This window comes from Lutra lutra, chromosome 4 (genome assembly GCF_902655055.1).
Source record: "Lutra lutra chromosome 4, mLutLut1.2, whole genome shotgun sequence".
NCBI classification, from domain to species: domain Eukaryota; kingdom Metazoa; phylum Chordata; class Mammalia; order Carnivora; family Mustelidae; genus Lutra; species Lutra lutra.
The window spans coordinates 179,858,362-179,871,903 of record NC_062281.1 but is presented as its reverse complement, the minus strand read 5'-3'; the positions used below and the strand labels follow the sequence as shown (position 1 = coordinate 179,871,903).

Here is a 13,542-nt window from a genome sequence, read left to right as displayed (position 1 = left end):
GCAGGGGATGCCTCAGAGGCCTTGGCCCATGGGCAAAGAGGGAATCTGCTTTTTAGAAGGGACTTGAATGACAGCAACAACTTCACAAACAAAAGCAAAAACAGAAACCCACCTGAACAGAGCAGCTGGTCCAAAGAAGGTTAGGAGGCCCAGGTTTCCATCACCCCCATTGGCATGTCCTCAAGGCCTGTTTGCTTTCTCTGACATCCTGTGGGCGGGGCTGGTTACAGCTGTGGGATCTCCGGAGTTGTGGTTGATTAGGCCTGAGTAAGCCATTCCATTCTTGACTGTGAGCTGCCCCAGGTGCTCCACAGGCCTGCCTTTAGCCAGTCAGTAGGTGGTGTATGGAGGTCACCATGCTGGGCTCTGGGCCGGGCCTTGGCAAGCTGCCGTTGAACGGGGGATTCAGGAGACATCTTTCCAGTTCGGGCTGCAGTGCCCCCTTCAGATCTAGGCCAGCTTGAAGGCCTGCAAGGGTCTCTCTGAGGTCTCTCCCTGGGCCATTCTTCCTTCCTAAGGCTGCTATATTCAAAACATTAAAATACCTAAATTTAACACAGTCATGCTTTTCACCCACACAAGGAAGTACAGTGAAGAATAATTATGCTTTTCACAAGGTTGCAAATATTCATTGGTTTTCACAGGGAGGTCTGGTTCTGGAATATCAGTTATGAAATTATCTGATGAGTGTACCTTGTATATACTTTGTGTGTGTGTATATATATACACACACATAAATATATATGTATGTATATACATATATATGTATACACACATATATACACACACACACCATATGTATATGTGTATATATACCAAATGTATAATCTCATCTGGAGGAAGCAGCAATCATTGAATTTTGAGGCTCTTCAACAAAGTGAGACCTGAGCCAAATGGTCTTTGTGGCTGCCCCAGTGCTAAGCCCTGCATCCAATGTCTCCTAGATGCTGGACACAGTGTTAGCCCTGTGACATATGACTGTGCTGTTCACACCAGGAACCAGCATTCCTGGGGGTAGAGCTAAATAACAGAAGGAACTGGAAGTTTCAAGACACAGAAGGCAACTTTCTGAAGCCGTGGGGGCATAGCAGAGGCTGTATCTATTTGGCACATAGGAAGCCCTGCATAAATATTTGTTACCTGGTTACATGAAAGAAAGGAAGATCTGTGGGTCAATTCAATAATTAAGCTGGTAGAAATAAAATTAATACTAATAACAGCTGACATTCATCTGGCCATTTGCTGTGCATGCATTATACTTGCATTATTACACCAAATTCTCACAACAACCCTATGGTGGCGGGGAGTAGAGGTGTTATTATCTGTATTTTCAGCAGAGAAAACTGCCTGGAAAGTTAAATGACTTGGCCAAGGCAAACAGGTAGCATATGACAGATGAAAAGCTATAACATTTTTATATTAAAATAAACGTCGAGGGGTATCTGGGTGGCTCAGTCAGTTAACCATCTGACACTTAATCTCAGCTCAGGTCTTAATCTCAGGGTGATAAGTTCAAGCCCCCACAGAGGAAAAAAAAAAACAAAAACCCATAGACTTTGTAGTAGAATCCAAATTTGTATGGATTTTTTTTTTCTTTTTACTATACGAGGACCTCAAAGAAACACCTAGCACCATGGTATAAGGTGCTCTGGCCATGCCTCCCAGAACCCTAGGAACATATGCTTCATCTTTCTTCCTTATTTTAGAAAAACTTGACCTGCACTGAAAATATCCCCCTGATGAAATTTACAACAATGGTCCAAATTGCTATCATTGCCGATTTTATTTGAGGCCACATTATTACCCCCACTTTACAGTGAGGCACCTGAGTTTCCCAGAGCTGATGTGATCTGGTCACACAGATCTTCTCCCAGGGGGGAGTGTTACCTACACTGAGGTAACCAGTGTTACCTCACCTGCGCTCAGCTGACCACTGGTAGTAGCTTAGTTCTTCTGTGATCCATGGAGATAGCTTTTCTTCTCATTTTTTCTTTCCCTAAGTTAGAACACAGATGTTTCCTTTTTTGTGGCATTGGGATATTTGCTTGGAGTCCTAGAGAGGTAGACAAGTTCAGTATTCCACCGCTTATGTGTAGGGGAGCCGATGGAAAAGGGAGGATTTAAATTAGGATGTGATGGGAGAAAAGAAGCAGAGGAAGAGAAAAGTTGACTTTTATGGGCCAGGAGAAAAGGTTCTGAGGCAAATGAACCACATCTTTATTAAGGGAGCCAAAGGCCTGATACAGTTTTTTTAATGGTTTCACTTCTCATGAGAGGTTGTGTTTTGTGCCCATAGTGTTTCCTCCTCTGGTAACAAAGCTGGGCTCTATGTCTCACTGTTCATGCATTTTTAATGCTCCTCCCCACCTCCCTAGAGCACCACCAGGACAAGGAATCACACTGTCTGCTTGGGAGCGGCAGAATTTGGCACTTCTCTGCGTGGAGGTGAGAGAGAAGCTGTCCGTCCTCCCATGGCTGGTGAGAGGAGGTGAACACCGCCGGGAAAGATGGTCTCCAGGGTTGGCCCCGCAGAGCAGCAGCAGCTCCGGCTCCCAGGCTGGGCCCAGGGAAAGTGGCTGTAGGACACCATGGACCGAGCCCACGGCGCCGCCCTGCAGCTGCGCCAGCTGCCACCCACAAGCAGCGCCCACCCGCTCACCGAGCTTTCCTTCTCCTACAAGGCAAGAGTTTTTGTGGTTTTGCAATGTTGTGTTTTTCTAACCATTAAGTAACACAGTACAGCCCTGGCTAACAGACATGTCCAAGGCCTGTGTACCTGTCACTGGCAGAAACAGGCAGCTGCCCCCCCACCCCACGGGTAGGAGAATGTGTAATCCAGGGAAAAGAAATGCTTGTGGAAATACATAAAAATAGGGGGTTAGAGAAAGACATCAAAATGGAAAGGTAGAGAAACATTGTTAAAGGAATGCATTCCCGCTTAGAAGATTCACTTACTCTATTACTTGGAGACAAGCTTTGCTCATATTTCAGGATATTTCCTTCCTGTCTTTTTTTGGTATTACACATTTAGGATCAGACTGTACAGAAAGTTTTGTGTCTCAGTTGTTTCACTTAAGCCTGTGTGTGGGCTATTACCCCATATCATCGAGTAATAGTGATTTAACACATACTTTTTGAATGGTTGCCCAATAATCTGTTGAGTTGCCATATCAAAATTTTCTGGACAGATTTCCTATTGCTGGCTGTCGAGGCTGTTTCTAATCTGGGGTGGCTGGAAACAGTGCAGCAGTGCCACTCCTTTGCCCTAAGAACTGGCCAGCCCTGGGAGAGGTGGTCTGGTGCTGGGGAGGGAGGCCACAAATGCCAGAGCATCATGCATGCAGAATCTAAGAATATACAGTTAAGACCGTTGGTTCTGTGAAGAATGGATGCCAGACAGACAAATACAATATCTCAGAAAACACTGAACACTCTACCAGATGAGACTTCTATTAAGTTTCCATAAAAATTACAAATTAATTCCATTATTACTCATTACAGAAATACCTTCATGCCAGAGCAGAGATAAATCAATCATGGTGACTTTACCAACAAGCTGAAAAGTTGAGGTGGGAGGGGGCACCTGGGTTGCATAAGTCTGTTAAGCTTCTGACTCTCAGTTTCTGCTCAGGTTCTGATCTCAGGGTTGTGAGATCAGCCCTGCCTTGGGCTCTGCACTCAGCGGAGTCCCCTTCAGATGCTCTCCCTCTCCCTCTGCCCTTCCCCGCTGCACTCTCTCTCTCAAACAAATAAATCTTTAAAAAGAAAAAAAAAATTGAGGTGGGAGGCAGGCAGGCACATGGGCAAAGTTAGGAGCAAACTGAAGTTCCAGGGAGGGATAAAGGGAAGAAGGCCTGGGTTCGCATCCCTACTCTGCTCCTTCCTGGCTAGGTGTCATTGGACATATGGCTTAGCCCCTCAGAGCTTCTGTTATGGGTAGACTGATGGAAGGAAATATCTGCCTCCAACCCTCATCCCTCCAGTCATGTGGATCAGTGAAAAAGCACCTAGCCCATGCAGAAGGCAGGAGTGCCTGCTGTTACAAGGAGGAGGAGATGAAGGTAACTGAAGCAGAGAAAGGTGTAGTTAATTCTGCCTGGGGAAGTTGTCTTCCTCCTCCTCCTCAATTTTGTGATGGCTATTTTGGTTGCAAGGAATAAAAACCTATTTCAGAGGCAGTGAGGCAAAAAAGAAAACTATTATGAGACTACAGGGTAGCTCCTGGAGCCAGAGGTAGGAAGGGCCGTGGAGGTTGGAACGACTGGGGCGCTCACCCAACCCTGGAAAGAGGGAAGACCTGATTGGCCAGCTTGAGTCAGGTGGCCACCCTGGTCCAATCTGTGGTGGGCATAGGGGTGGAGTCACACAGCTAACAGGTTTTATTGGGGGGGGGGGGCTCCGTGTGTGTGTGTGTGTGTGTGTGTGTGTGTCTGTCTGTCTGTCTGTCTGTCTCTTTCTCTCTCTCTCTTTGTGTCTCTCTGGCTGGCTGGCTGGCTCTCAGTGGGAGGTGGTCATACCGATCTGGGGTCAGCTGGGCAGGCTGACCTCAGATCGTCTGTCTTTGGGGCAAGGAAAACATTAGCAGGCCCAAGTCCAACTCCATCACTGGGCTTGAGTCAGGAGCAAACCGTTGGCCTTTCATGGCAGCCCTGCTCTCTGTCCTGGTTGTTGGGATGGGGGTGAGGGGTTTGGAGGGGGGAATTTGTAAAAGAGAGGCCAGGAGGCCAGCTGCCCAGGAGGCAGCATCGCCTGAGGTTCCTGGCCCTGGAGGCTTGGTCTCAGTCTGGAAGAGTCAGGCCTCAGTTTCTTCCATTCAGCAAATAGGCATTTCAGCTGAGCATCTGCTATCCATGCCTGCGAGGGATGTGGGGGAGGGGGCCTGTATAAATAATTGAGATATCTCTTCCCGGAAGGGGTTTACAGTCTAGGAGGGAGGTTGGGGGAGCTAATTCTGTCAGTACCTACCCTTACCTTACAGAATTTGATACAAAGGTAGAACATGGCCTTTAGAATCAGAGCTTGCTTACTTCAAATCCCAGCTTTCTCGCTTTTTATCAGTATCACTTGGGGAAAAGTCGTGCAGCTCTTCTGCAGGTCACTTTTAAATCCATCCTACAGGGGTGCTTGGAGGATGACCCGAATGTACGGATGAAGGAACCCGAAGCTGCCCGCACCATCCCCCATAGAAATCCTACCTATCCTTCCAGCTCCAGCTCCAGTTTTGGCCGTTTTCCTGGGAGGAAAATATAGGTCCTCTCTATCATGCTTCCTTAGCCAATTCCAATTACTATAGTAATCGTCATGATCATAATGGCAGTGAACAGTGGTTTTAGTGTTTACTATATGGCAGGGACCGTACTGATCCCCACAGAGCCCCATAAGGTAGGTACTATTAAAACCCCATTTCACATATTAGGAAACTGGCACAGAGAGGTTAATTAACTTAACCAAGGCCACACAGTCAATAGGTAGTAAAGCTAGGATTCGAAATGAGTCTATGCATTGCCAAGGCCCTTGCTTTTATCCACCACTCCCCGCTGCCCGCATTGTGCCAGCTACTCTGCAAGGTCCCTTCTCTTTCTGATGTCAGTTATTAAGTGTTGAAATGACAGTCTTGGGGAAGCTAATGCCTCCCCTGCTGGAGAACGTAAGCGTCAGGGAGCTGGCCTGAAGCCAGGCGAAAGGGTAGGGTAGCAGGACCTGGTTTAGCCAGACTAATGCATCTCTTGTATTTGAACGTGAGTAACCTTCAGAACAAGCCCAAAACCTGCAATTTATACTTAACTCTTGTTCGTTTCAAGCCCAAGGGATTGTGGGAGGTCAGTTTAAATAGCAAGTGATGACTGGTCTTATCACCGTGATGTTTAAATAGAGGTTCTTGTTGGCAGATGGAAAGCAGGTGTTAGAATGGGAGATCTGAGTTAGTTTCACTCAGATACCACTGATCAAGCAAGGGTTCCTGCCTCTGTGACCTCTGTTCCTTTTCTGGAAACTGTTCTTTCCCAGAGTTATAGCTGATAAAAAAGCAATTCTTGGAGCCAGAGGGGTCCTTAGAGTTGTTGCCAATAATAATGATAATACGAAGGAAAATTATAAAAATAATAGTAACAAACTAGAATTGTGTCAGTATTTTTCATGCGCTGGGTGGTCTTTCAACCTGTGCCTTATTTCATGTCACGTGATAATCCCGTGAGCATTTACAGCTACTCCATTTCTCAGAGGGGCAGCTGAGGCTCAGAGAGGTACGGTGATTCCACTAAAGTCACACAGCAGTAAGTGGCAGCGGCTGGACCCCAGCCCAGAACTGCTGGTCTTCCCTGTCTACACAGGGAAGCAGAAGCAGACAGAGAAGTGACTTGATGCGGCCTGCTCTTGATACGGCCAGCACCAGACAATTCTCACAAGCTGCCCCGCTGTGGGAAACCCTTGTTTCAGTCTGGGACAGAGTCCCTGAGTCTGGGATCAGATCCCTGCTCCGGGTTAGCCGTCCATGTACGTGCACTCGTTGGCACTTAAACCACTTCAGAAAATTTCTGTTATCTCTCTGCAGAAGAGGAACACGGTGGCTTGTCCAGTGGCAGAAGCCGCCCAAGTAGCTCCCCTCACTTCCCTCCCTGCCAGCAGACCCAGACACCCCCATTTTACAGTTTTCAAGCTCTGAGCTCCAGAGGAAGTTTCATGTCAGGAGCCCTGCACACCCCAACTCTTTCGCCAGACACTTGAGGGCCGCTAATAGGTGTATGTTCAAAGTGTGTAACCCCTGGGCCCGTGGCATCGCCTTTGCTTGACTTTAAATGCTCATAGAATGGAACCAAGCGCCACTTCACAAGGGCTTGGGGCATAATTAACGTTGCCGAAGCCCTTTGAAATGCCTGGATGAAAGGACACTTAATTATATTGCGCTGTTACTAACCATATCTGTTCGTGGCCCCTTATTAGGCACGGAGATGAACATGCTGGTGGAAATGACCTTTAAAGGAAACCTCAGCTGCTCATGTCACTAGTGGGCATGTAGCACTTAGGAGGCAGGGTTATGTATTTATTTTTCCCCTAATTCACTTTACCACCTTTGAAGGACACCAGAGATAAGACAGTGGGAGATGGTCTCGAGGAGTAATTACCATCTGGAGACTAGAAATCCGACCTCGAGCCACAGAAATCCTCCCACAAGTTCTTGCACATCTCCAGGCCTTCCTTTGTTTGTGTGTGAAGTCCCTCTGACCTGCGTGCAGAAATTAGGATTCATAATAGTCCCCACCTTAGTGGTTGGACGTGGCCCAAAGGCAAGGCGTAGAAGGGCTTTCCACACCAAATGTGTATAGATAAAAATACTCCAGCAACACCAGGCTTTGTTATCATAGTAACCTTTTAGCCTTGTTTTTCTGCTGCTCAGATGGATATTATCCTTGTGAGCTTTACAATTTTTATTTCTAGGTTTCAGCCCTCCCCACCTCCCTCCCCGAAACAGTGTTGACTTGGGTGCTCGGCGGAAGCCTCCGGTTTCCCTTCTCCATCTCTTTACCTCCGCCCGCCGTGTCGTTAACAACACACTCTCAGCCTTGTGGATTTCATCCACATCTCGGCAGAGGACAGCTTGGTCTCTTAGGGTAAAAGTAAAACAGCAGCTGCCAGTGTATGGGTCGAACGAACCAAATGAAACTACCATTTTCATAGGTCACAATGGCTGAACAGTGGCAGTTTCATACGGTTCACTGTAATTGTAAGTTCCCGAGCTCCTCGCTTTCCCCCGATGACCTCAGGAAGGCCACGCGCCAGCTCTGAGCGAGGGGCAGTGTCGTGCCAGCTGGCGGAGGAGCTGAAGCCCATCTCCCAGCCCATCCACCTTGGAAGCTATCTGTAGCTGTGTGACCCCCAGTGTCCTCTGAACAGCACGGGTTCTGGGCTCAGCTTTCTGCCCAAGGCCTGGAGCCTGTTTCCTTCTCCCCTTTGTCCCCTATAAAGGAAATAAGGCAGCTGTGAGGTGTTGTTTGAGCCAGAGCCAGAGTCCTTTTGTCTCCTACCTGCCCGAGGCAGTTCCTGTACCATCACTGCCAGTTAACTCTTTCATCAGCGTAGGTAAACTGAGTCTCTGGGCCGAGCTTCCGCCTGGTCCTCAGATCTTGGCCTCCATGAGCCTGAGGTCCTTACTCTGTATCCTTAATGAGCCACCCTTAGTGAAGGGCTTCCTCTGGGCTCTTCAGACTTGACCCTCTAAAGAAACCCCATGTATAGCCTCACTCATTTCTTTGGTTGACATCTAAGACTTAAATCGTGTGTTACAAGTTTATATTTGCAAGGTATGTCATTTCTGGCACATTTTCATACTACAATTTTTTTTAATAGTCCCTGGAATATAAAGCCCACTTGATACGTACCTTCTGAAAATGTTCTTCTTTAGCGGTTGGAAATTTTACATCATTCCTTTTTCTCCTTAATTTTGTATTTCCTTTACATTTCCCCCACAGAATTTTGTCCCCTAACAGTGTCTATCTTTTGACACTTCAACATTGTATGGATACTTACCATACTTCTCATACTTCTCTACAATGAAGAATGGAGAAGGGACGCCTGGGTGGCTCAGTCAGTTAAGCATCTGCCTTCAGCTCAGGTCATGATCCCAGGGTCCAGGGATCGAGTCCTGCATCAGGCTCCCTGTGCAGCAGGGAACCTGCTTCTCCCTTTCCCTTTGCCTGCCGCTCCCCCTACTTGTGCTCGCTCACTCTCTCACTCTCTCTCTGATAAATAAATAAAATTTCTTGAAAAAAAGAAAGTAGAAAATATGCAATCAAATTTCACTTTTTAATATTTTCTTTGACATAGGTTTGTGAAATAACAAAAATTCCACGAAGTAATTTTGATGCTCTGAGTGGCTTTACTAACTGATACATGAATCAGGCAGCATCCCATCTAGCAAGTTGCGGGGCAGGGGGGGGGGGCTCCAAACGGTGACAGAAAGAGAAGGGGCCTTTTTTTTTTTTTTTTTAAGATTTTATTTATTTATTTGACAGAGAGAGATCACAAGTAGACGGAGAGGAAGGCAGAGAGAGAGAGAGAGAGGGAAGCAGGCTTCCTGCTGAGCAGAGAGCCCGATGCGGGACTCGATCCCAGGACCCCGAGATCACGACCTGAGCCGAAGGCAGCGGCTCAACCCACTGAGCCACCCAGGCGCCCCCTTTTTTTTTTTTTTTTAAAGATTTTATTTAGGGCCTTTTTTTTTTTAAAGGTTTATTTATTTGAGGGGCGCCTGGGTGGCTCAGTGGGTTAAGCCTCTGCCTTCGGCTCAGGTCATGATCCCAGGGTCCTGGGATCGAGCCCTGCATCAGGCTCTCTGCTCAGCAGGGAGCCTGCTTCCCCCTCTCTCTCTGCCTGCCTCTCTGCCTACTTGTGATCTCTGTCTGTTGAATAAATAATAAATAAAACCTTTAAAAAAAAAGGTTTATTTATTTGAGAAAGAGAGCTCATGTGTGTGCCGGTAGGGGTAGGAGAGGGGGCAGAGGCAGAGAAAGAACTCAAGCAGACTTCCCACTGAGTGCAGAGCCTGGCCCCATCTCATGACCCTGAGATCATGACCTGAGCCAAAATCAAGAGTTGGACACTTAACTGACTGAGCCACCCAGATGCCCCAAGTTTTTAAAGGCAAGACAAGGGGTGCCTGGGTGGCTCAGTGGGTTAAGCTGCTGCCTTCGGCTCAGGTCATGATCTCAGAATCCTGGGATCGAGTCCCGCATCGGGCTCTCTGCTCAGCAGGGAGCCTGCTTCTCTCTCTCTCTCTCTCTACCTGCCTCTCCATCTACTTGTGATCTCTCTCTGTCAAATAAATAAATAAAATCTTTAATTAAAAAAAAATAAAGGCAAGACAAAGTTATAAACAGAGAAAAGAATTATTTCAAGTGAAATGACCTTCCTTTGGGGACAAACGGGATAGAGAGGGCCCATGTGACAGATTACCTTATTGGTACTGATCAGAAGATTCCTGACTGACCAGTTAAGATTACCTTTCTGGAGGGGCGCCTGAGTGACTCAGTGGGTTAATGCCTCTGCCTTCGGCTCAGGTCATGATCCTAGGGTCCTGGGGTCCTCTCTGCTCAGTGGGAAGCCTGCTTCCTCCTCTCTCTCTCTCTGCCTGCCTCTCTGCCTACTTGTGAAAAAATAAATCTTAAAAAAAAAAAAAAAAGATTAGCTTTCTGGAGGAGGTTAGAACTTCAGTTAGGTTAAGTATGAAGCCCCAGTTTGGCGATTTGGCTTAAGTGATGCCATTTTGGGTCTCAGGCTTGCTTTTTCATAGTTTCAGAAGTACTGACTCAATCCAGAAGCTTTAAAAGCAATTGGTGAATGTAATATAAAGTCTCATAATAATTGTTAAGCATAAAATAACATTGTATTAGGAATGAATATCTGAAAGGGACTTTTTCTCCCCAATAGTCAAGACAAATATTATTGATTGTTAGAATGAGACAGATTTTAGCATCAGTTCTGTTCTGGTTTCTGGGTTTTATAGCTAGAAGCCCTGAGAACCCGTTCACATAAGTACCTGGGGTGGAAGAATGTTATTATAGTGCTCATCCCTAAATTCTTTGAACTCCTTCTGCATTATATGCTAAAAATCACATAGTGACAGGGGTGTCTGGGTGGCTTAGTCAGTTAAGCTTCTAACTCTTGATCTCAGCTCAGGTCTTGATCTCAGGGTCATGAGTTTAAGCCCCACATTGGGCTCCGTACTTGGTGTGGAACCTACTTTAAAAAAGCCCACATAGTGATAAATTATTTTTATTGACTTATCAGCTAACAATACAAGGAGAGCCTCTTATTTTTCTTCAAAACAAAGTACTGTATACAGTTAATTTATTTATTGTTTTAAAGATTTTATTTATTTATTTGACAGAGAGAGAGAGAGCACAAGTAGGCAGAGTAGCAGGGAGAAGGAGAAGCCGGCTTCCTGCTGGACAGGGAGCCTGATGGGGAATTTGATCCCAGAACCCTGGGGGGATCATGACCTGAGCCGAAGGCACACACTTAACCAACTGAGCCACCCAGGTGCCCCTGTATAGTTAATTTACAACAGGATTTGTTTTGCTTTCACAATCTAGGTTCCCTTCCCCTCTAGATTCTTTGGCTGGCCTAATAATTAAACTGACATACTACAGATTCACAGGAGAAAAATTTAATTTCATACATATGGGAGTGCCAAAGATATGATGCTCAAAGGAGTAACCAAAGCAGGCAGCTTTTATACCTCTTAGACAAAGAAACTATAAATTTTTGAAGAATTGACAAGACAAAGGGTTGGGCTTGGGGTAGTAAATTAATGAGGTGGTAACTAGGTTTGTTTATATAGCCTTCTGGCCCTAAATTCCCTATCTCTGGTGATAAGGATGTGTCTCTTCCTCCTGGTGCATATTGGGAAAGTACCTTTCACATGGAAGAATTATTTCCTGCTTTCAGGGATAAAAGGGGTCTCAGAGTACCCTTCTTGTACTGGCTATTTCTTAAGTAACTTTAATTCAAAATAATGATTATGCAAAAATGACATATTTGAGGGGGGTATGGTCTCAACAATTTCTGTGAAGTTTACCAAAAAGGCACTATCAATTATGCTGATAAATTTTCACTTAGAGCCATGTTGGCTTAACCTATCTAGAAAAGATTGAGGAAATTGACATCTTGTTAATTTTACTACACCATTGCTTATACTGTATTGCAATATATATATTTTATTTTAAAAAAATTTTAAGTAAGCTCCATGTCCAACATGGAGCTTGAACTCATGACCCTGAGATCAAGAGTCACATGCTCCACTGACTGAGCCAGCCAAGTGTCTCAACACGTATATTTTAATTATATACTATGTTAAAAACAAATATTATAGTATTTATACATACAAATGTAATTATAAATGCTTTATCACATGCTTCAGTATGGTAATTATAATCCTCAGCACAATCACTAAGAAAATAACTCAAAAATAAATAATAAAGGAAATGATAAGGGAATTAAAATGGGAGACAAGAGGAGCACCTGACTGGCTCAGTTGGTTGAGTTTCTGACTCTTGTTTTCAGTAGGTCATGATCTTATGCATCCAGAGATCAAGCCCTGTGTTGGTGTCTGTGCTCAGCTGGGAGTCTGCTTGAACATCCTCTCTGCCCCCTCCCTGCTCACAGTGCTCTAGCTCTGTCTCGCAAATAAATAAATCTTTTTAAAAAATGGTACACTAGAAAATTTGTCTATTTAACACAAAAGAAAAAAATACAAAATACTTGATTGCTTAAAAATGCTAATCACTATGTGAGCTTCGGCAAGTCACAGTCTTTTTGCTGGTGGAGGGTCTTGCCTCCACGTCGATGGCTGCGGACTGATCAGGGTGTTGGGTGCTGAAGGTTGAAGTGGCCGTGGCAGTTTCTTAAAATAAGTCAGCAGTGAATTTTGCTGCATTGACTGACTCTTCCTTGCATGAAGGATTTCTTTGTAGCGTGTGATGCTGTTTGAAAGCCTCTTACCCACAGTAGAACGTCTATCAAAATCATAGTCCTCTCAAACCCTGCTGTTGCTTTATTAACCAGGTTTATGTAATATTCCAAGTCATTTGCTTCATTTCAACGATCTTCAAGACATCTTCACCTGGAGTAGATTCCATCCACCACTTTCTTTGCTCATCCATAAGAAGCACCTCTTCAGGGTGCCTGGGTGGCTCAGTGGGGTGAGTGGCCAACTGTTGATTTCAGCTCAGGTCATGATCTCAGGGTTGTGGGATCGAGTCCCACTTTGGCTCTGCACTCATCGCGGGGTCTGCTTGAGATTCTCTCACTCCTTCTCCCTCTGCCTCTCTCCCTGCTCACATTCATGCTCTCTCACTCTCTCTCAGATAAATAAAATCTTTTAAAAACTAAAGAAGACCTTCTCATCTGTTCAAGTTTTCTCACGAGATTACAGCCATTCAGTCCCATCTTCAGGCTCCACTTCTCGTTCCAGCTCTCCTACTGTTCCCACCACATCTGCACCTACTTTCCCCCACTGAAGTCTTGAACGCTCACAGTCATCCATGAGGGTGGGAATCAGCTTTTTCTAAACTCCTGTGAATATTGGTATTTTGACCTCTTTCCATGAATCATGAATGTTCTTAATGGCATCTAGAATGGTGAATCCTTTCCTGAGGGTTTTCAGTTTACTTTTCCCAGAGCCATCAGAGAAATCACTCTCTATGACAGTGATAGCCTTAAGAAATACATTTTTAAAAGATTTTATTTATTTATTTTAGAGAGAGTAGGGGGAGGAGCAGAGGAAGAGAGACAAGCAGACTCCATGCTGTGCAGGGAGCCCCATGTGGGGCTCCATCTTAAAACTCTGAGATGATGACCTGTGCTGAAATGAGTCGGTTGCACAACCAACTGAGCTACCCAGGCACCCCAAGAAATATATTTCTTAAATAGTAGGACTTGTAAGTTGAAATTACTCCTTGATCCATGGGCTGTGGAATGGATTAAGTATTAGCAGGCATGAAAACAACATTAATCCTAAAAAAAAAAAAAAAAAAAAAAAAAAAGAAA

The 13,542-nt window shown here is 45.3% G+C and overlaps 1 protein-coding gene across 3 annotated transcripts in view; it reads left to right on the top strand.

The window, feature by feature from the left end:
• Positions 1-13,542, top strand: part of NIPAL3 (NIPA like domain containing 3) — a 53,547-nt gene that overhangs the window by 1,065 nt on the left and 38,940 nt on the right. For 2 of the 3 annotated variants that reach the window (XM_047726322.1, XM_047726321.1), the window contains exon 2: positions 2,376-2,681. In XM_047726322.1, the coding sequence (XP_047582278.1) occupies positions 2,589-2,681 (93 nt within the window). In that variant the 5' untranslated portion in view covers positions 2,376-2,588. Of the gene's footprint in view, positions 1-2,375; positions 2,682-6,578; positions 6,737-13,542 lie in introns of those variants that run through there. The other variant, XM_047726323.1, reaches the window with a different exon arrangement.